General features: G+C 36.1%; 1 protein-coding gene across 6 annotated transcripts in view; it reads left to right on the top strand.

Annotated features, from left to right (window-relative positions):
- The window catches only part of DNMBP (dynamin binding protein), a 133,427-nt gene that overhangs the window by 16,188 nt on the left and 93,118 nt on the right, over positions 1–24,121 (top strand). For 5 of the 6 annotated variants that reach the window (XM_074296054.1, XM_074296050.1, XM_074296052.1 and 2 more), the window contains 2 exons: positions 13,018–13,173; positions 17,144–17,266. In XM_074296054.1, coding sequence (XP_074152155.1) covers positions 13,029–13,173; positions 17,144–17,266 — 268 coding nt within the window. In that variant the 5' untranslated portion in view covers positions 13,018–13,028. The remainder of the gene's footprint in view (positions 1–13,017; positions 13,174–17,143; positions 17,267–24,121) is intronic. The other variant, XM_074296055.1, reaches the window with a different exon arrangement.

Genomic DNA, 24,121 nt, shown 5'->3' with positions numbered 1-24,121 from the left:
AGTTTTTGGGGCACACCTTAATACCTTTTGTAAAAGATCAACAAAAATTTAGAATAATTTAAAAAGATATAGTTTGGTAATTAACAAAGAATAGAAGGACTCTGAAATTTGTTTTTGGTGACCTACATTACTTTCTCAATTCATTTGGTGAGAAAAAGTATTGTTATTGCATTCTGAAGGAATAGATGTTCATGATGTTTATGACATATTCCTAATAGTAAAAAGATTCAGTCAGGCTTTTGAAATAAGAATCACATTCTGATTTCAACAAATTTTTCAAGAATGGTATAGCTGGAGACTGAAGTTTTCTTTAACGAATTACTTAACTGCCTTTGAGAGTCACAGCTGCTAGTCTATCAACAGGAGCCACTTTACTATGAATTGAGTGATATTGGAAAGAAAAAAAAAAGACTGAGTTAAATGAGTGACTGGTGAAAAAGGGAAGGTTATAGAATAGTAAGTACCTTGAAACCAGGTTTACCCTTATATCTTTATAGCCCTGTTATTTTTGTTTGTCTTTTTTTGTTTGTTTGTTTTTGTTTTGCACTAAATGTTCATTCTCATACTTAACCAGTTTTCATTTAGTAGTGATTTTTATTTGCTTACCGCAACTTATCAGTAGGGTTTAATTCTCCACCTTATAGATTCAGATGTACTGTTTTATCTACAGGCCATTTACTGGCTAGCATGTTCTTCTGTACCGTCCCCAGGTTTCTCAAGAAGCATTAGCTTCCTCTGACATTCATAGCATCCAGTACTGTCTTCTTTCTCAGATGAGCCTTAAATTAGATAGAAAGATAGCTTCTACATTAACAGCAGCAATATGAAGGTGCCTGTTCCAGATGTTGCAGGTAATGTTAAGAATCACTACCTGATCAAAGTGGCAGGATACAAAATAAATCCACATAAATCCTCGGCATTTTTATATATCACTAACAAAATGCAACAGCAAGAGATACAAAGAGAAATTCCATTCCAAACAAATGTTGAGAGTATAAAATATTTGGGAATCCATCTACCAAAGAAAAGTCAGGAATTATATGAGAAAAATTACAAAACACTTGCCACAAAAATAAAATCAGATTTAAATAATTGGAAAGACATTCAGTGCTCTTGGATAGGCCGAGCGAATATAATAAAGATGACAATACTCCCCAAACTAATCTATTTATTTAGTGCTATACCAATCAGACTCCCAAGAAACTATTTTAATGACCTAGAAAAAATAACAACAAAATTCATATGGAAGAATAAAAGGTCAAGAATTGCAAGGGAACTAATGAAAAAAAACTCAGAGGAAGGTGGTCTAAGTGTACCTGATCTAAAGCTATATTATATAGCAGCAGTCACCAAAACCATTTGGTATTGGCTAAGAAATAGACCGGTAGATCAGTGGAACAGATTAGATACAAAGGACAAAAAAGGGTACATCTATAGCAATCTAATCTTTGACAAACCCAAAGATTCCAACATTAGGGATAAAAATTCATTATTCGGAAAAAACTGTTGGGAAAACTGGAAATTAGTATGGCAGAAATTAGATATGGATCCACACTTAACACCATATACCAAGATAAGATCAAAATGGGTCCATGATTTAGGCATAAAGAGGGAGATAATAAATAGATTAGAGGAACAGAGGATAATCTACCTCTCAGACTTGTGGAGGAGGAAGGAATTTATGACCAGAGGAGAACTAGAGATCATTATTGATCACAAAATAGAAGATTTTGATTACATCAAACTAAAAAGTTTCTGTACAAATAATACTAATGCAAACAAGATTAGAAGGGAAGTAACAAATTGGGAAAATATTTTTAAAAACAAAGGTTCTGACAAAGGTCTCATTTCCAAAATATATAGAGAACTGACCATAATTTATAAGAAACCGAACCATTCTCCAATTGATAAATGGTCAAAGGATATGAACAGACAATTCTCAGAGGAAGAAATTGAAACTATATCCACTCACATGAAAGAGTGTTCCAAATCACTACTGATCAGAGAAATGCAAATTAAGACCACTCTGAGATACCACTACACACCTGTCAGATTGGCTAAGATGACAGGAACAAATAATGACAAATGTTGGAGGGGATGTGGGGAAACTGGGACACTGATACATTGCTGGTGGAGTTGTGAAAGAATCCAGCCATTCTGGAGAGCAATCTGGAATTATGCCCAAAAAGTTATCAAACTGTGCATACCCTTTGACCCAGCAGCGCTACTACTGGGATTATATCCCAAAGAAATACTAAAGAGCAGAAAGAGACATATATGTGCCAAAATGTTTGTGGCAGCTCTTTTTGTTGTAGCTAGAAACTGGAAGATGAATGGATGTCCATCAGTTGGAGAATGGTTGGGTAAATTGTGGTATATGAAGGTTATGGAATATTATTGCTCTGTAAGAAATGACCAGCAGGAGGAATACAGAGAGGCCTGGAGAGACTTAGGTCAACTGATGCTGAGTGAAATGAGCAGAACCAGAAGATCACTGTATACTTCAACAACAATACTGTATGAGGATGTATTCTGATGGAAGTGGAAATCTTCAACATAAAGAAGATCCAACTCACTTCCAGTTGATCAATGATGGACAGAAAAAACTATACCCAGAGAAGGAACACTGGGAAGCGAATGTAAATTGTTAGCACTAATATCTGTCTGCCCAGGTTGCATGTACCTTCGGATTCTAATGTTTATTGTGCAAAGAAAATGATATTCACACACATGTATTACCTAGACTATATTGTAACACATGTAAAATGTATGGTATTGCCTGTCGTCGGGGGGAGGGAATAGAGGGAGGGGGGGCAATTTGGAAAAATGAATACAAGGGATAATATTATAAAATATATATATAATAATAATAAAAAAAAAATAAAAAAAAAAAAAAAAAAAAGAATCACTACCTGATTTTGAATTTAGAGATGGCACATCCAAAGTTTTCATTTCTATAACCATTTCTATACTTTGCACTACAAAAAAGTAGCAGTCAATACAGTATTCTGTTTGACTTGCCCGTGAAAGGAAGATTTTGGAACAAACTTAGGCAATTAAGTACTTATTTAGCACCTATCATATGGCTCAGCAAGTATGTGCTGGGGTACTAGGGATAAAAGTTTAAAAAATGAAATGTTTTAATTTCTGCTTGCCAAGAACTTACATTCTAAAGGGGGAGGATACAAGCATATGAAAACCTATATAGAAGAAATATTAAATGAGTAACTACCACTAGATAAAAGATAATTGTAGAAGGAGAATATTAGTGCAGCGAACTATTTGGTAGGGCTTTGTGCAGAAGATGAGATCTGAATCATATCTTGGTGGAAGAATGGGACTCTGAAGCTAAGATAGGAGAAAGGACATTTCATGCTGGAGGGACAATCTAGGCAATAAGGTTGGAGTTGGAAAAGGGGGCTAACAGGCAAAGGGAGAAAGAAGAGGAATGTCCAATGATGAGAAGGTGGCAGTTTGTGTAGGACTTTAAAAACCAAACAGCAGTCTTTGTTTATATCTTGGAGGTAATAAGGAACCACAAGAATAGATTGAGTAAAGGGTTTTACGGTCAGGTGTGTCTGTAAGGAAAATTCCTTTAGTTGTAATGACTAGCTGCCATGTCAAATCAAATGGAACTGGGACCACTAAAATATATATCATAATATCTTTTGGCCAAATAATGATTTGGAAAACTACATGTTAACATCATCTGTGTTCTACTGTATTTTTTTATCCTTGGGTATATCTATTATTATATTATTGTTATATATATAATGTAATATTATATTGGGTATATCTTAATCTTGTTTTGGTATTTGTGTTGTGGATCAGTGTGTCTCAGGGATAGTGTATTTGACATCTCTTGTGTATAGGATGGACTAGAGTGAGAAGAGATTTGAGGCAGGGAGAAAGAGTTCACAATTTATTGGATTTGTGGGATGAAGGAGAGTAAGGAGGCCAAAATAATGCTAAGATTACAAACCTGAGATACTGGAAGAATGATGGGACTGTTGGGGAGAAGTTGGGAAAAAGATAAAAGTTTAGTTTTTAAGATGTTAAATTTGGGGGCAGCTAGATGGCGTAGTGGATAGAGTACCAGCCTTGAATTTAGGAGGACCCTAGTTCAAATCTGATCTCAGACACTTAACACTTCCTAGCTGTGTGACCCTGGGCAAGTCACTTAACCCCAGCCTCAAAAAAAAAAAAAGGTTAAATTTTATGTTTTCAATGTTTTCTAATGATACAAATTTGATAGGGAGTTAGAAGATATAGAACAATGCGTTAATCAATGCTTATTGATTTTTTATGGCTGGATGATTTAATATAATAGAACATACTATGAAAAGCTTCTACTGGCAGAGAGGTAAAAAACTTTGGAAAAAACGGAGAAATATCTGAGAACTGTTAATAAAAAAGTTTTTTTCCCCTCCTTCAAGGGACTTTTTTTTAACCTCTCTTCCTACCCGAACACAATTGCAAACAACAAAAATTGTATTTATGAATAAAATAAAATCAATTTTCATCATAGACCATTGCTTCACCTTGACTCTTTCCTGCAGCATATTAGCAAGATCTTTGCATGACACATCTGTGACTCTCATTTCTTGGGTTAGAGTCCTCTGGGTTCTGAAGTGTAAAAGGAACGTCTATGTTTAGAATAACACCAAGAAAGACATAGAATAAAGGGATTTTGTAAAAGAGTCTCAATCCAGCCAGAGCCAACCTGAAGCAGAATTTTGAAAGAAAATAGGGTGTTGATCTTTCCTTTTCTGAAAACAAGCACTTACCACTCTGGAGGACACTAAGCCCAGATCTTTGTATGACTTTGTTTTCTATCATGTAGAACATTTGGTCTAACTTTTTCTCTGCCATTTATAAATTGCCCAGAACTAATTGACAGCATTATAACAAAAATAGTTCTGGGTAGAGATGAATCTTATATAGTGATCTGAATAAGCTGTACTTTTCAATTTAATATGCTTAACCCTGATAATTTTATGAATAAGTCAAATTATACAAGAAACTTTATTGTTTCAGAAGGGCTCTGGAAAATATATATTTCAATATTTCTAATAAAAGTTTATAAAAATTTTCCCTGACCAAGATTGATTTATTATTTAGAATAGTAAGAGTAGGAAATTCAGTTTTGTGTCCATGATATATGTTACTGCTTTTGTTCGTTTTTTGTTTTTTGTTTTTTTCCTAAAGCAGCTTTTTTATTGTCAATTTCAGACACTTGTTTAGATGGCAGGACCTAAAACTATTTATTAAATTATTTGGTCCCAATCAGTCAAAAGTTTGAGTTTATGGCCTCAATAGGCTTAGTAGAAATGTGTATGTCAACAGTCTTTGGATATATGTAGTATATCTATAGTGAATAAAAGAATTGTTGGAAAGCTTCCTATCACATTATTTTACTCCTTTGGAAGGTGGCCTGGCACTTATATTTAAAAAATTATTTCTTGGAAATTTTAAGGGTTATTATAAAAGGACTTGATAATTTCAAACCATCATCAAGCCCCTGTGGGAATTTTAAGGGTGGGCATCTTGAAAGGAATAGCTATAAGTAAAAGAGTATATCTACAGAAATGGATAAGAGAAAAAAAAAGTGTTTCAGGTAAGTTTGTGGGGTAAGAGAAATCTATTATTCGAAGTACTGTACCTAGGAAACCAAAAAGTAGAAGGAACTAAGGTAGACAGTGTTCATCCAATGATGTTTACTTTGACAAATAGCAAACAGGAATTCTCTAAAGGGTGGGGATGGTATTTTATCCAAGAGAAAGATAGAACTTTTTGGAATAGCATCTTCAGCTTTTGCAAAAGATTATACCCATTTAGTAGGGTATGCAGGTGACTAAAGGCCTATTTTTATATAGAAGTAGGTGCAATAATGAATATGAAAAGGACTTGTCCTAGTGAAAAACGTGTCCCAAGAAAGATAACAAAGGACATTCTGTGATGAAAAATTTATTTAGGTTAAATTGAGGAGGGGCCAGGTCCTACAGAGAGATTGCTCTGACTAGAGAGGCTCCATGATTCTTTAGAAGTGACTGGTAGTGAGTCTCAGAGGAGAACAGAGCAACCTCACTTTTTAAGGATCTGCCTGCTTCTGGATGTCTGGGAATTGGGGGGAGATCCAGGAGAGACAGTTGGCAGGCAGCGGAACCCAGGCTTTTCAGAGAACACCGCATCCCAGGTGTCATTTGTCCCAAAGATAATGTAGCTGGGGAAGGCTGGTCCTTGTTTTGGGGAACAATGCCACAGCCCCACCTTGTAATACTGCCCCTTCCTCTCAGTGGTTCCTTTGTCTGCCTGCTCTTGTGATTCCAGTTCTTTTCATGGTTCCTTCCCTCTCTCCCTCACCAGAGTCTAATGTTGAGAAAAATGTGGCAGCTCCTCACACTGAAGTGGGAGTTACAGGTCTCTTCTAGGGGTTTGCTCCGACTGGGGTTGCAGACCTCTGCTGGTAGGGGGGCTTTTTCTGGGTAGGGATCTTCCACTTCTCCAGTTGGGCTTTTTTTTGTACTGTCCGAGAGAGATGGCTGGGAAGCTTCCACTAGACACTGCAGTTGTGGCCTTTTAACACATTATTAGGGTCTTCACACATCCTGAGTGAGAATGATGACATCTCACATTGACATGACACATATATGTAGCACCCAGAGATGGAGATGAGTTTTAATATTTGGGGAATAGTGCCATTGTGGTCCAGCCTTTGCACATGAACCACTTCATTTATGGAAGTCTTGAGCTATGATTGAACTATATTCTCCTTTATGCTTGAGCCATTTCCTAGGATAGAAATAAGGTTCTCAAGGAGAGATGCTTTAACCTTTTTCTTTTTCTTTTTTTCCTTAAATAATACTACACCAGCCTTGATCAGTGTCTGGTAAGTATAGATAGCTGGGTGCCATTTATTGCAGATAACTTGAGGCTCAATAAATACTTTTTAGAAGAACTAACAGTATTGTCCTATGCTACTATCAGTTTAATATGATGCTTCCTGAGGGATACCTTCTACTAAAGTCTGGGGACTTTGTAAGGAAGAAAATAAATTCTTGCCTTCACTTAGCATTTAAAGGTTGTTCCAGTGGTTTATAAAAAGAAATAAAAAGAAAGAACTATCCTTTCAACCCTTTAGAATCTTGTCAAAAAAGTAAGCAAAAAAAGAAAAAAAGCAAACTACCAAAAACTCATTCACTGCCTTGGGAAAGTTATTTCAAACACTAAAAAATCTTGCTCTTTCTCCTAGGAAAAGACCTTTAGGCTCCCTCTTGAAGCCTGGTTTGCTTTTATTTATATAAAAGTATTTTGAACTTTTGTTGTTTGGTAACAAGTAGATAGATTTATGGTGGTAAATTAGATAAAGGAAAACCTGAGAGGCTGTTTATGCCTAAACTAATTTTAAACAAGGAATTTTAATAAGAAATAAGGAGAAATAGGAACCAAAAAATGGTCAGAATTTGCAGGGCTGTACACTAGTAGATCTTAATAATAATGAGTATTAAAGAAAATATTACATGTAAAAAAATTTTCAGAATAAAGGTTTCAGGTATCTGGAAAATTCTTTTGTCAGATAAACGAAATTTTAGTATAGTAATATTGAATAGGTGCCTGCAAAAATGCCATTTTCTATATCAAATTGTACTTTGTATGGTTAAAAAATTTGTAGGAAATGTATTGGTGGAGGAGAAAGCAGGGAATTGTGAGAAATAGCTCCTCATACCTCCTTTCTTCATCTTCCCACAGGTATATGAAGTCAAAGATTTAATAAGTATTCTTTGTATTCTGAAATTTCTTTTTTATTTTGCATTATTTTATTCTCTCAATTACATGTAAGAACAATTTTACCATCTTTTTTTTTTCTTTAAATTTTCAGTTCTAGATTCTCTCCCTCCTTCTTTCCCCTCCCTTCCTCTTTGAGAAGGCAAGCAATTTGATGTAGGTTATACTTGTGCAGTCTTGCAAAACATTTCCATGTAAGTCATGCTGTGAAAGAAAACACAAAAAATCCCAATAAAAACAAAGAAAAATTATACTTTTACCTTTATTCAGACTGTCAGTTCGTCGGAGGAGATAGCATTTTTCATCCTAAGTCCATCAGAATTGACTTGAGTCATTGCATTTCTGGAAATAGCCAAGTTATTCGCAGTTCATCATCATATAGTATTGCTGTTATTATATATAATGTTTTTCTAATTCTGCTCATTTCACTTTGCATCAGTTCATGTAAGTCTTGCCAGGTTTTTCTGAAAGCATTGTGCCTATCATTTTTTTTATAGCATAGTGATGATATTCCTTCACAATCATACAACAACTTATTCAGCCATTTCCCAATTGATCTACATAGTTTCAATTTTCAATTCTCTACCACCACCAAAAGAGCTGATATAAATACTTTTGCACATAGAAGTCCCTTTTCTTTGTGTTTCTTATTTCTGGCATACAGATCTATTGCTTGGTCAAAGGGCATGCATGAATGGTTTTATAGTCCTTTGGGCATAGTTCCAAATTGTTCTCCAGAAAGTTGAAGTAGTATACAATTTCTGGAGTGCTTCAGTGTCCTAATTTGTCCCATATCATCTTCAACATTTGTCATGTTCTGTTCTAAATCACTATTGATCAGAGAAATGCAAATTAAGACAACTCTTAGATACCACTACACATTTACGATGACAGGAAAAGATAATGCTAAATGTTGGGAGGGATGTGGGAAAACTGGGACATTAATACACTGTTGGTGGAATTGTGAACTGACCTAACCATGAAAACAATATAGAACTATGCCCAAAGGGCTATAAAATTGCATAACCCTTTGACCCAGCATTTTTTCTACCAGGTGTGTATCTCAAAGAGATCATAAAAAATAAAAAATGGGAAAAAGGAAAATGTTTGTGGCAACCCTTTTTGTAGTGGAAAGAAACTGGAACTGAGTAGATGTTTATCAGTTGGGGAATGGCTGAAAAAATCATCTTATTTTAATGCTGTAGGATATTATTGTTCTATAAGAAATGATGAGCAAGATGACTTCAAAGAAGCCTGGAGGGACTTATATGAACCGATGCTGAGTGATGTGAGCAGAACCAGGAGATCATTGTACAATGGCAACAATAAGTTTATATAATGATCAATTCTGATAGACATGGCTCTTTTCAACAAGATGATTCAGACCAGTTCTTATGATCTTGTGATGGAGAGAGCCATCTGCACCAAAAGAGAGGACTGTGGGAGCTAAGTGGGATCACAACATAGCATTTTCACTTTTTTGTTGTTTACTTGCATTTTGTTTTCTTTCTCATTTTTCCCCCTTTTTGATCTGATTTTTCTTGTGCAGCATGATAATTGTGGAAATATGTATAGAAGAATTGACATGTTTAACATTAAATTTTTTTTTGTTATTGATAGGTGTAGAATGTTAACTTAGAGCTGGTTTAATTTTCATTTCTCTCATCAATAGTAATTTCATGCTGATATTTTAAAAAGAGTAAATTTTTTTGCTGGTAATTGGGGTTAAGTGACTTCCTAGTGAGTGTCAAATGTCTAAAGTCAAATTTGAACTTAGATCCTCCTGACTCCAGAGCTGCTGCTCTACCTACTGAGCCACTTAGCCAACTCTCCAAAATTTCTTATTTCTTTTAAGGAACTGTTAGATCAGTTTTGAAATTTAATTATATCAACATAAACTGTCTTATTCTTAATTCCCCAATAAATGTAAATAGTGTGATGTCCAAGGTTTACTTTTATAGTTTCTGATTCAAATTGTTAGATGTTCCTTTTAGACAGTTGATTGTATATGCTTTATATTTTCCCCTTGAGATTATAAACTAACCTTAATGTTATTTGACTATATGGAGATATTGCACTAGTGTAAGGGTTCTTAACTTATGAGCTGTGAAAAAAAAATTTAGAGAACTTATGAGCTGTGAACTTGATTTAAAAAAAATTAATAATAGTTTTTTATTTTCAAAATACATGCAAAGATAGTTTTCAGCATTCACCCTTTCAAAACGTTGTGTTCAGAATTTTCTTTAGACCTTTCTATCACCCCTCTCCCATAGACAAAAAGCAATCCAATATAGGTTAAACGTGTAATTTTTCTAAGAATATTTCCACATTTATCATACACAAGAGAAATCAGATCAAAAGGGGAAAAAATGAAAAAGTTAAAAAACAAGCAAGCAAACAACAAAATAGGTAAAAATACTATTTTGCCTTCCATATTCAATCCCCATAGTACAGTCCTCTCTCTGGATGCAAATAGCTCTCTCCATGTAAACTTTTTTTTTTTTTTTTTTTTTGCTGAGGTAATTGGGGCTAAGTGACTTGCCCAGGGTCACACAACTAGGAAGTGTTAAGCGTCTGAGATCAGATTTGAACTCAGGTCCTCCTGACTTCAGGGCTGATGCTCTACCCACTGTGCCACCTAGCTGCCCCCTAAACTTGTTTTAAAAAAATTTTTTTTGATAACTGTATTTCAATATAATTGGTTTCCCTTATATATTCAAAAACATTATTCTAAAAGGAATCCTTAGGCTTCACAACATTGTCAGAGGGGTCTATGACCCAAAAAAAGTTAAGAACCCTTCAACTAGATGATCTGAGGCAAATATCAATTTTTTCTATTATTGAGTGACATATGTACATCAGGATACTAAACAATGTGATGACCATATTCTTAAGAAGCTTAGTACATAGGGAGTAGACACAATTTCCATTCACACTTTTTACACTAGTCTCTTGACATTTCTTTTTTTAAAAACTAGGTTACAGGGCAGGTTGATGGTACAGTGGATAGAGCACCAGTCCAGGAGTTAGGAGGACCTGGCTTGTGATCCTAGAGAAGTTACTTAACACCAATTGCCCCACAAAAAGGGGAAAAAAAAAGACATTTAATATATTTGATTACTTGATGTCTAGGGGGTGGAAAGGGGGGAAGAGAGAGAGAAAAATTCGGAACACAAGGTTTTGCAAGGGTGAATGTTGAAAACTATCTTTGCATGTATTTTAAAAATAAAAAGCTATTATTAAAAAAAAAAGACTGTCACTTGAGTGGAGTTTGAGGCACCCTCTGAGTAGGTCACTTGATCCGTCAGAAAGCATTAAAAATTTTTTTTTTATTATTATAGCTTTTTATTTACCAGATATATGCAGGGTAATTTTACAACACTGACAATTGCCAAGCCTTTTGTTCCAACTTTTCCCTTCCTTCCCCCCACCCCTTCCCCCTGTTGACAGGTTGACCAATACATGTTACATATGTTAATGTATAAATTAAATACAATATATGTATATATGTCCAAACAGTTGTTTTGCTGTACAAAAAGAATCGGACTTTGAAATAGTGTACAATTAACCTGTGAAGGAAATCCAAAATGCAGGTGGACAAAAATAGGGGGATTGGGAATTCTATGTAGTGGTTCATAGTCATCTCCCAGAGTTCTTTCGCTGGGTGTAGCTGGTTCAGTTTATTACTGCTCTATTGGAACTGATTTGGTTCATCTCATTGCTGAAGAGGGCCACGTCCGTCAGAATTGATCATCTTATAATCTTGCTGTTGCCATGTACAATGATCTCCTGTTTCTGCTCATTTCACTTAGCATTGGTTCATGTAAGTCTCTCAGGTCTCTCTGTATTCATCCTGCTGGTCATTTCTTACAGAACAATAATATTCCATAACATTCATATACTACAATTTATTCAGCCATTCTCCAATTGATGCAGAAAGCATTTTTAAAGTTCTTACTGTGTGCCAGGCTTTGCTAAGTGGAGAAAAAGCAAGAGTTTAAAAAACAAAACATGATCCTTGCCTTCAAGGAGCTCACAGTCTAATGGAGAAGGTGCTTATAAACAATAATATTAATACATAGCCAACATTTAGGAAACATTGTGTGCCAGAAATTGTGCTAAGCTCTTTACAACTGGTGTCTCATTTTTCCTCCCGACAGCCCGAGGAAGGAGGTGCTATTATTCCATTTTACCGGAGAGATTGAGGCAGACTAAGACTGAAGGGAACGGAGCCCCACAGTGTAGTAACTCTGAGGCTGCATTTGAGCTCCAGCTGTCGCTCCATGGCGCCACCTAGCGGCCACCTCTGTAGTACAAGCGAGCTGGAGGGAAAATGCTTCCTCTCTCACAGTTAAGGCACCATGGGGAGGGGGACAAGGAAAGCCTTCCTAGAGAAAGCTTGAAACGAGGTTAAAAAGCTGGAGACGAGGAGAGAGAGCATTCCAGTGCAATGGCGCCCAGTCAGGAGATGGACTAAGGAACAGGAAGGAGGCTGATGGAGCTGGATCCTGGAGCACACAGAAGAGAGCAAAGCATAAGACAGGGAAAGGCAGGAAAGGACCACTCAAGGAAAAACTATCTGAGCTGGAGTTAATAGGAAGTCCCTGGAGTTTATTGTGGAGAGAGGCGGGGTGACACGGGCTTACATTGTAGGAAGATCACCTTTGCATCTGAATGGAAAGGAGACTGTGTGGGGGAAGGCAGGGAAACTCTCCTGTCCACAGGTAGCAGGGGTCCTGCTTCTGCTTTTCTAAGTTAAGTCTGTGAACCACTATTGCAAACCGACATTCCCCTAACAGGTATCTCTTCTAATTCCCATGAGTATGGAACATCTATTACCCTCCTACTCTCTAAGAGCAATCATCATATGCAATGAGAAAAAGATCCTGAAAGGTTAAAAAATACTTCTAAGTGCAAGTTACATGGTATCTAGTAAGAACTGGCCTTGTTATTATGGACATCCCCCAAAGTAGGAGAGTGGCATCTCCACATCTCCTTGACTAATTTGAGCAAACTAAAGACGACTTTCTACATCAAGTTGCTTGTTGGCTTGGGGAGGGGAAAAGGTAAAGGAGGGAAGAGAAAAATTTGGAATACAAAATCTTCCAAAAATGAAACTTGAAAATTATCTTTACATGTATTTGGGAAAAATACTATTGAGAAAAGGCATAAAGGTGGTTTTGTTTCTATGACCTTTTCAGTTTCTAATGGGACTATTTTTTATCTTTTCAGGTTTCTAAACCATGGAACCTGGTTCAGTGGTTCGTGCTATCTTTGACTTCTGTCCAAGTGTATCAGAGGAACTGCCCCTATTTGTAGGGGATGTCATTGAGGTGCTGGAAGTAGTAGATGAATTTTGGCTTTTGGGAAAGAAAGAAGATGTTACAGGTAAGAGGTTCACCACTTTTTCATCATACAAGAAATGGAATCTAATTCTTTTCCAGATTATAATTCAAAGTGAATATAGAGGAAGAAACATAAACAGTAGCATCTTATGGTCTTAAAGGACTTTTTTTTATTTGAACAGAGGATTACAAGAGGCAGCATTATTTAGGGAAAGAATGCTAGCTTTCAAATCAGAGGAGTTGGGTTCATACTTGATCCTTCTGGACAAGTCAGTTAACCCTTCTGGACATGAAGGATTGGGCTAAATGACTTCTGTGGGTCCTTACAACTTTAAATATGTGATTCTATGAAACTCTGCATCCCATATCCATCTTGAATCATTCATTGGTAATGACTTATCTCTTTTTCTTCAACGAGTCCAATTTGAGGCTATTCAATGGCACTACCCCCTGTCCTTAACTTTACTCACTTATTATCTCTTCCTTCTCTTTTGCTATGAATTCTTTCTCTTCTCTAGTCAGTCCTAACTGTTCTTTTCAAAATCTGAATAATTTTCTCATGAAAACCTGATTTCAGATTTGGAAGGAACATCAAAAGCTTTTCAGAAAGTAAAAGTCTTAATCCAAATCTGAATAAGAATCTACTCCATAACATAATCAACAGATGGCCATATAATCTTTGCTCAAAGACTCTAGTGAGGACGAACCCACTATTAAAACAGCCCATTCCACTTGTTGTTCTATGAAAAATTAACAAGCTGATTTTAGAAAGGCCTGGAAAGATGTTCACGAACTGATGCCGAATGAAACAATCAGAACCAGGAATACATAGTACACACTAACAGCAAGATTGTGTGATGATCAACTATGAAAGACTTGGTTCTTCTCAGAGGTTCAGTGATCCAAGGCAATCTCAATAAACTTTGGATAAAAAATGCCATCTGTAGCCAGAGAGAGAACTATGGAGAATGAATGTAATCACTTTTTTCTTTTTCTTTTTCTTTTTTTTTCCTCTCTCATGGTTCTCTTTTGTTCTGATTTTTCTCTCTCAACATGATTAATAAGAAATTTGTATTAAAAAATTAATGTATACATATAACCAGAAAAATAAAGAAAACAAATAAAAAAGAAAAGACAGTCCATTTCACATTGGATAGATCTGATCAAACAAGTTTGTCCTTATACATCAAGCTCAAATTTGTATCTTCATAACTTATCATTTCTTATTCTATACTTTGGGGCCATGAGAATAAATTTAATCCTCCTTTCATTTTTTAAATTAATTTTATAATTATAATTTTTTTTTGGAAGTTGGGATTAAGTGACTTGCCCGGGTCCATACAGCTAGGAAGTGTTAAGTGTCTGAGACCACATTTGAACTCGGGTCCTCCTGAATTCAAGGCTGGTGCTCTATCCACTGTGCCACCTAGCTGCCCCCTATAATTTTTTTTGACAGTACATATGCATGGGTAATTTTTTTTTACAACATTATCCCTTGTATTCACTTTTTTTTTCCAAATTTTCCCCTCCCTCCCTCTACTCCCTCCTCTAGATGACAGGCAATCCCATATATGTTAAATGTGTTAAAGCATATCCTAGATACAATATATTTGTGTAAAACCAAATTTCTTGTTGCACGATATGAATTGGATTCTGAAGGTAAAAGTAACCTGGGTAGAAAGACAATAGTGCAGACAGTTTACACTCAAATCCCAGTGTTCCTTTTCTGGGTGTAGCTGTTTCTGTCCATCATTGATCAACTGGAAATGAATTAGATCTTCTTTGTGTTGAAGATATCTACTTCACTCAGAATACATCTTCATACAGTATCGTTTGTTGAAGTGTATAATGATCTCCTGGTTTTACTCATTTCACTCAGCATCAGTTCATGTAAGTCTCTCCAAGTCTCTCTGTATTCATCCTGCTGGTCCTTTCTTACAGAGCAATAATATTCCATAGCATTCATATACCATAATTTACCCAACCATTCTCCAATTGATGGGCATCCATTCATTTTCCAGTTTCTAGCCACTATAAAAAGGGCTGCCACAAACATTTTGGCATATACAAGTCCCTTTCCCTTCTTTAGTATTTCTTTGGGATATAAGCCCAGTAGTAGCACTGCTGGATCAAAGGGTATGCACAGTTTGATAACTTTTTGGGCATAGTTCCAAATTGCTCTCCAGAATGGTTGGATTCTTTCACAACTCCACCAACAATGCATCAGTGTCCCAGTTTTCCCACATCCTCTCCAACATGCATCATTATTTTTTCCGGTCATCTTAGCCAATCTGAGAGGTGTGTAGTGGATCCTTCTTTGCCAGCCCTTCAGATATTTGAAGACAGCTAATATATTCTCCCTAAGCCTTCTTTTTTCTGCTCTAAATAATCTTAGTTGTTTCAACTGGTTACTTTTTTGGTATGAATTTTAGTCTTTTAACTCTCTTGAGTACCCTCTTCTGAATGCTCTCCAGTTAAATGTCTTTTTTAGAATGTTATGCCAAGACTGAAGATAACATTCCAGATATGGTCTGAATGGTAAGAAAACTTTCAGTTCTGTAGATTTGGATAATGTGCCTCCCGGAATACAGCCAGAATGAAATCTTGTTCTTCTAATAATGCTCTAGGACTTTCATGGCCTTTTACATCATACAGCATCTTGTGACTATGATCATTAAGATCCTTTGTTTATCTTTCCCCATGCCCTCATCTCCTAAAATGATCCCATCTTCTTTTATTTTAGTCATATTTGCCTTGTTTTTTTTTATCTATTCTTTGTAGATTGACATTTTAAATCTGTCTTTGCTAGTTATCTTCTATTCTAGAAATAGTTCTTAGTTTTCATTCACCAGGTTGCATTACTTTTTATAAAAATTAGATTTGTGTTTCAGAATGTCCTCATTAATTAGGCTACACTTAATAGGTTTATATTTTCATTTGAATAATTAACTTTTTTTTTTTTTTTTTTTTTAGGCTGGGGTTAAGTGACTTGCCCAGGGTCACACAGCTAGGAAGTGTTAAGTGTCTGAGACTAGATTTGAACTCGGGTCCTCCTGAATTCAAGGCTGGTGCTCTATGCACTGCGCCACCTAGCTGCCCCCTGAATAATTAACCTTGTATAAAATTTTTCCATAAGTTTTGTTTAGTGTAAATTTAGAAGTCCTTGAAGATCGTCCTTTTGTCTAATGTGTTATATACTTACTTTATCCCTTTAAAATGCCAGTAATGTCAGATAGCAATAGATGTTCAATAATTGCTTCATATTAAATGCATAATTTCTTTTTTTATTTGTTTTTTTTTTAATTTTATAATTATAACTTGACAGTACATATGCATAGGTAATTTTTTTTTTTTACAACATTATCCCTTGTACTCCCTTCTGTTCCGAATTTTTCCCCTCCTTCCCTCCACCCCCTCCCCTAGATGGCAGGCATTCCCATACATATTAAATATTTTATAGTGTATCCTAGGTACAATATATATGTGCAGAACCGAATTTTGTTATTGTTGTTGCAAAGGAAGAATTGGATTCAGAAGGTAAAAATAATCTGGGGAGAAAAACAAAAAATGCTAACAGTTTACATTCATTTCCCAGTGTTTCTTTTCTGGGTGTTGCTGATTCTGTCCATCATTGATCAATTGGAATTGGATTAGCTCTTCTCTATGTTGAAGATATCCACTTCCATCAGAATATATCCTCATACAGTATCATTGTTGAAGTGTATAATGATCTTCTGGTTCTGCTCATTTCACTCAGCATCAGTTGATGTAAGTCTCTCCAAGCCTCTCTGTATTCATCCTGTTGCTCATTTCTTACAGAACAATAATATTCCATAACATTCATATACCATAATTTACCCAACCATTCTCCAATTGATGGGCATCCATTCATTTTCCAGTTTCTAGCCACTATAAAAAGGGCTGCCACAAACATTTCAAGGGGAAAGTGTCATGTGTTTTTTTGTTTTTCAGAAAAAAAAAGGTACATCTGAAGTTTTTGTTTCTATTTCTAGGACAATTCCCTAGCAGTTTTGTGGAGATTGTGACCATTCCTACCATAAAACATGGAGAAAGGCTGTTTGTCTGCATATCTGAATTTTTATCCCAGGATATGGATAGTCTCTCCCTCCATCGAGGTAAACTGGTGATTTGGGGAGTAGAAAAAAACTGCTTTAACTCAGATGAAGAGAATTCTTATTAGCTTGGTGACTCTTAGGCTAGAATTATGTTTAAGTTCCCAGTCTTGAGCTAGGAAGATCTTCTGTCATGGTTGAGAGAAATGAAATGAAGAATTAGGTGATGAATGACAAAGTAGCCTCATTCTTCTCTTCTAGTTCCTAGATGTGGTTGGAGGTGTTGTCTCAAATTGAAATCTCCCCACAATCACTAGGGGTTAGTGTGAAATCAGTAATTTTAAAAAGCTAATTCTATGCACATGTTTAGCTTATGTTGGATTACTTGCTATTTAGCAGGGGGGTGGAGAGTGAGGACAAAAATTTGGAATACAAGGTTTTGCAAGGGTAAATGTTGAAAACTATTTGCATGTGTTTTGAAAAACAAAAAGCTATTATTATTTTTTAAAGCAATGCTAGCCAGATTTTTTTATGTATACCTGCACTTTCTTAAAAACTACACTGTTATGATTTCTTTGAACTTCTAAGCATGGGATATATCACAAGGAGGATCTTGGGATCATAGTGTTCCAGAATGTTAAGGGAACTTAGAGATTGCTGAGTCCAACCCTCTCACTATTTTTATTTCAAGGAAATATTTCTTTATATAGAAATTTTTAAAAACATGATGAACCCAGGGCAGCTAGGTGGTGCAGTGGATAGAGCATCAGCCTTGAATTCAGGAGGACCCGAGTTCAAACCTGGTCTCAGACACTTAACACTTCCTAGCTGTGTGACCCTGGGCAAGTCACTTAACCCCAGCCTCAAAAAAAAAAAACAACAACAACAAAAAAAAAACATGATGAACCCTTAGAAGACTCGAGAGCAAGACTCGAGAGCAAAAGTGGCAGATATTTTAAGTGTTTAATTGAGTTAGTTTCACAAGAAATCAAGAATTATGTTGGAAGGAAATCCATTCAACTCAAATTTCTGTTTGTAAAGAAAAAAACTGAAGATACTATTAAATGAATCGTGTTCACATTTTTCCATGTTATTTGTAGTAAGCAGCTGCAGTCTAAGACAATCTTGTTTCATAGACAAGGACACTGAGGTTCAGAGGTAAAGTGGCTTTCTACTGTCTGTGCCACAAGCTGCCAGTTTCTGAGGCTGGCAGATAAGAACCATCCAGAACCACCCTACTGTGCCTTCAGTCCCCTTCACCATCTTCCTTCCTTCATGCTGCTCCCTCTCAGACTCTTCACACTCCAAGGTAAATTTTAGCAGATGAGAATACTGAGAAGCTATGATGAAGCTCTGTATACTTGTGGTTAGAAGGTGATATAGAAGGCAAGCATGAACCAGAAAGAATATGGATCCTTTGGCACTGTGAGAAACTGATTATTAACTAATTATTATTATTATAATAATAATGAGAGGGTTGAACTCATCAATCTCTAAATTCCATTCAGTTTCTAACATTCTGTAAATCTATGATCCCAGGACCCTCCTTTTGAATGATGAATAAAGAGAAAAGAAGGCTCAATTCAGCAACATTTAAATGCCCACTCTGTTCAAAGTACTAGATGAGGTACTATGAAAAAGGAGATCATCAGAGTCCTAGAAAAAACATACATTGTGGGTAATAGTTTAGGAAAAGTGAAGTTTAGGAAACTGATACACATGAATATTTTATTTGCAATGTGTATTTATGTTTTTAGGATTTAGGGGAATTCAAGTAAATTTTTTTTGTTCTAAAAAGAAAGAAAGCTAAAGGAATATGCTGTATTTACCATTTTGTAAATACCTTATGAATACAAAAAGAAAGGGCCCCTATATCTTCTTGGGAAAGTGAAGTTCTGTGGATAAGGATAATAGCTACAAATTTCTATCTTTCCTCAGAATCTGAAATTGTTCTCATAACATAAGTGCTTTACGTCACTAATATTCATTTTTCCCCTCTTACTATTGCTACAACTCATTTATCTCTTTCTCACCCCAGTATTGCCCGCTAACACTACTTTGTTAGCTTGTCCCTTCTTCTTTGAGTTTAAAAAGTCTTTGGTAGAAGGATGCTATAGGCTGGTAAGGATTGTAGAAGCCTTGTGGAATGGAAGAGTCTGCGGCCTCTGTGTTAACTTAGGCTGTCTTTTAAAAAACCTTTCCTCCTTTCCCTACCTCCCAGAGAGTTCAGTAAGATGAATAGAAATAGCCAGATAATACTGTAATCTTCTTCTGAGGAACAAAATGTTCCACCCTTGGATCTCCAGCAGGTGTCACCTGTATCTCCCCTTTTTCTTTGATTTTTTCTTTACAATTTCTCTTTAACTCCAGAAAAATCAAGGTGATTTTGAGTTTTTCCTTTAAATCAGAAACTAACTTCTTTCTGCTGGAGTTCCAAGAGCTGGATTAAGCCCTGGCTTTAAGTGCCATTGATCACTTAAGACACTGGGAAGAAGGAAAGTGAGAAGAAGGAGCTGGAATGTAAGGGGAAAAAGGAAAAGAAAAAAAGGACAAATGTGGAGAAAAATGTCAACAGTGCTGCCTGTAACCATTTCAAAAGCCCTAGATTATTTGTCCCCAGTTAAGACCTGTTTTGCAAGTCTGGTGACAACTTAAAGGATGATAATAGTCAAGAAAGTGAGTGTTTCCTTCAGTGATGCAGGCAAAGCCTCTCATTTCTGTTTTACTTTATAATACTATCTATTATTTGGTATTTGTTATACTTAAAATTTGAAAAATGAAAACAAAAGACTAAGAAAATTTCAATTAAAAGAAAAAAAGGCCTGGAGGCTTTTAAGGGCTCAATATGAGTCAAAAGGTTATGATAAAGCAGCCAGAAAAGCTAATGTGATTTTAGTCTTCAGTATGATGCAGATTGGGGTTCAGGTTATTGTAGCAATTGCTCTGTCTTTAAGCTCTTTCAAACCATATTTAGAATATAATGGTTAGGTCTGCAGTATTTTAGGAAGGATACTGTTGTATAGCTAGTTGCACAGACATGCTGCCAGAGGACACTGATCTCTCACATTTCTACTATAGCAAAATCCTGAAATTTTCCTGAATGATGATCAAGAAATCCAAGGAGAAACTACAGTAATTGATTTCCTCTACACCAGAGTTGCACAAAAAGTCACTCACTCCCAGATTGTAGAAAAGGAGACCTCCAGCAAAGCCAGTAATAGTGAGTGCAGGCAAATAAGCCAGAAGTATCAGTGCAAGTGGGCCAGTGACATGCTTAGCCTAGTGATGTCTGCATCTGTGGGCAGCAAGAGGATCTCTTGCCTTGTGTCCCTTTCTGTGTCTTCTTACTCTGGCACAAAACCACTTCCCACCTAGAAAACCCCAGAAGTTTGATAACTGAAGAAAGGAACCTTGGGATCCTGATAGAGCAGTTCCAAACAGAAATAGACAATCACAAATTAACATGTTGTGTTGTATCTTTTATTATTGTTAAACATTTCCTAGTTATATTTAAATTTAGTGTTGTTATTGTTGTTTTAGTGGCCCCCTTGAGTTTTGCCACACTTAGGCAGTGAGTTTGCATTAGAGCATTAGTGACTAGGATGTACTCAGATCTCCTTTCAGGATGATTCAGGCACCCAGAAACTTACAGGCCCTCACGATTTAGAGGGTTCTGAAGATCAGTACTCTTAGTCTAAAAAGATCCAGGGAGGCCTAACTCTGGGATTTGAGAGTCACTGCAAGAATTCAAAGAACCCTGGAGGAGACCAAACAGAACAAATCACTGTACCCTTCCTCACCAAAAAAAGGCATAGCAGAGGACAGAGCCTGGCATTCACTCCAAATTAAGGAGTGAAAGCAGAAGAAATGAGCCAGCCAAAGTTGTGATCAGCATAAAAAATATTTTAGACTGAGAGAATACCTCTGTAAAAAAGTATAAGCAGTTACTCAAAGAGAAAAAAAAAAAAAAAAAAAAAAAAAAAGGATCTTCTATAAGGAGTATCTAGAAGAAATGAGACCATAGAGAGACTTACATGAACTGATGCTGAGTGAAATGAGCAGGACCAGGAGATCATTATATACTTCAACAACAATACTATATGAGTATCACTTCTGATGGACGAGGCCCTCTCCAACAATGAGATGAACCAAATCAGTTCCAATAGAGCAGTAATGAACTGAACCAGCTACACTCAGCGAAAGAACTCTGGGAGATGACTATGAACCACTAATAGAATTCCCAATCCCCCTATTTTTGTCTACCTGCATTTTTGATTTCCTTCACAGGCTAATTGTACACTATTTCAAAGTCTGACTCTTTTTGTACAGCAAAATAACTATTTGGATATGTATACATATATTGTATTTAATTTATACTTTAACATGTTTAACATGTATTGATCAACCTGCCATCTGGGGAGGGGGGTGGGGAGAAGGAAGGGAAAAGTTGGAACAAAAGGCTTGGCAATTGTCAGTGTTGTAAAATTACCCTGCATATATCTGGTAAATAAAAAGCTATAATAATAAAAAAATTTTAAAGAAATGAGGCAAAAAAAAAAAAAAAGAGAGAGAGAGAGAGAGCGAGAGAGAGAGAAATAAAAACTGGGGAAAAAAGAATTAGGAAGAAAATAAATAGCTTAAAAAAGAAACTAGAAAACCTTACCTAAAAAAAAAAAAAATGAATCTCTGAAAATTAACATGCTGGCCCTGGAGCTAAGAAACTTGATTTAAATTTGTCTTCATTTGATTATTAATGAGTGACCTTGGGCAAGTCACTTATAAACTTCTTAATTTCCTCAACTATAACATGGGGAAAATAACAGGACTTACCTCCCAGGGAGATATTGTAATGCCAGAGAAACTTAGGCAAGATAGACATTAGAGAGTTTTAATAATTTATTTGAAATGGATAGATTTACTGGGACCAAATGGATCCATGGTTGGTCCCAGAGCTGAATGAGACTATCGTCTCCAAGAATCAAGAAAACAAGAGTTCTCAATGACATGTATACACATGGCTCAGCTACAGGGGCAGAGTCAGAGTGCTAAGAGCAGATATGGAAGAGGCATCTGATAAAACAGTATCTGATATTCTGATAGCTTGGGGTGGGAAGAGGTATTTTGATATTCTAAAATATAAGGTCTTTTAATTTTTATCAAATATTCTGATGATTAAAAGGGAGGGGTAGTTTTGCAGGATTGAGCAGACAATAGAAACTGAGGCAGAACAATTCAGGGAAACTGAGTCAAGACAATACAAGAGAACTGTGGCACAACATTCCACACTCTCTCTCTTCTGAATATTCAAATCTTTGAATTACCTTCCTCTAGATAGGTCTTAAAACCATAATTTTGACCAACCTTATGTGAAGCAAATCAAATAAAAACCAAAATAAAGCTAGAAAAATGCAAGGACTTACAGCAAGGACAAATCTCTCCCTGATAACCCCAGAGTTAATCAGCAATACAAAGCAATACAAATATTGCAATTATGTTAGGTCCTCTGCAGTTGGGGAGCATCTTAGCCAGAGAATCCAGTTGGAGATGGGCAGTTCACTGTGAGTTAGGTGGTCTGCAGTCATTTGTGCATTAAACTCAGCTTCTGCTTATAAAGAATAGCAGTACTCAAGGCAGTCTTGCTGCTCATCCTAGGAGGGGTACCCCAAGTCTGTCAGGGACTCCAAAGGGGGAAAAAAGTGGGGCCTGGAGTAGCTCCACCTGTCCCATCTCAATAGAATAGGAGCTGCTAATACGATCCAGATTTCTGAGCAGATTATGCACAAGTTAGACCAAGGCAGGTAACCCTGAACTGAAATCAAACTGTAAGGTCCTTTGAGAATGCTGAATTACTAATTAAGGAACTGGGGTTATTTATAGGAGTGGAGCAACAGATCAGAGAGACTGCCAGTCCTAAGACAGGTGTCTGATTTCTGGTTGTTTCTAAAAAATAAGTTTCTAAAACTAAGTTTACCAGAGCAATTACAACAGAATAAGGGATTTTAAAGTTAAAGCATAACCAGTAATTTTAAGCAAGGAATAAAAACGAAAAGGATTGTTTAAAGGATTTCCAATTCAATCTGATCTAGTGAGATAGGGAGTGGGGCAGAAGTGCCTAAGAAAAATATATCAGTTTCCCCAATTTCCTATCTCTTCTTCCATTTTTTTCTCACAGAAAGGAATTATCAAATAACCATCCTACATATAAATCCCAAGTGTAAATCAAGATTCCTGTACATATACAGATTATAACAGACTAAAAATCCCTCAAACATAAGAGCAGTAGTTACATAATTTTATCAATTTCCCTCCCAAATCTTAAAACACAGTAATATAATTAAAATTTTAACAATAATTCATCAATCACTTTTCCACTCCCCCATATCAGTCCAAATTATATCAGGAGCAGGGGCTATGGTCTCACTCTAAGCTGCTTCAGGCTAAGAAATGGGCAAAGGCGTTCATTCCAGGGAGGGGGATGGGTGGGGGATGGGTGTGGTGTGGTATGCTGACAATCAAAGCTATATGGTCCCAGATAAGGCTGTAATTTGACCAAGAAAACACAAATCTAACAAACAGAAGTTAGAACAGACTAATACAAAATATGAAGAGGTTAGGATGACTTGGCCAGCAGCTTAATAGGTTTTCTTCACAGGACAGGCAAACTGCTGTCAGCTATAGTCCGAGTAGATAAAACAGCAGTTGGGCTTTTGTCCTCTTATTAGTTAGAAACCTTAAAAAAAAACTTGAATATCCAGACACAATATCCAGTAACAGATAGATGACCAAACTAAATATTTATTTGCTCAAGTATTTAGGATATAATGATTACAGATAACTAGATTGGAAACAGTAAGATATGACATAACTGAATTGCATTAACAATTTCTATTGACCATTGCTCTGATTATAGAAATCAGT

This window comes from Sminthopsis crassicaudata, chromosome 2, assembly GCF_048593235.1.
Source record: "Sminthopsis crassicaudata isolate SCR6 chromosome 2, ASM4859323v1, whole genome shotgun sequence".
NCBI lineage: Eukaryota > Metazoa > Chordata > Mammalia > Dasyuromorphia > Dasyuridae > Sminthopsis > Sminthopsis crassicaudata.
The sequence above is the reverse complement of the archived record's forward strand: the minus strand, read 5'-3'. Positions and strand labels throughout refer to the sequence as shown.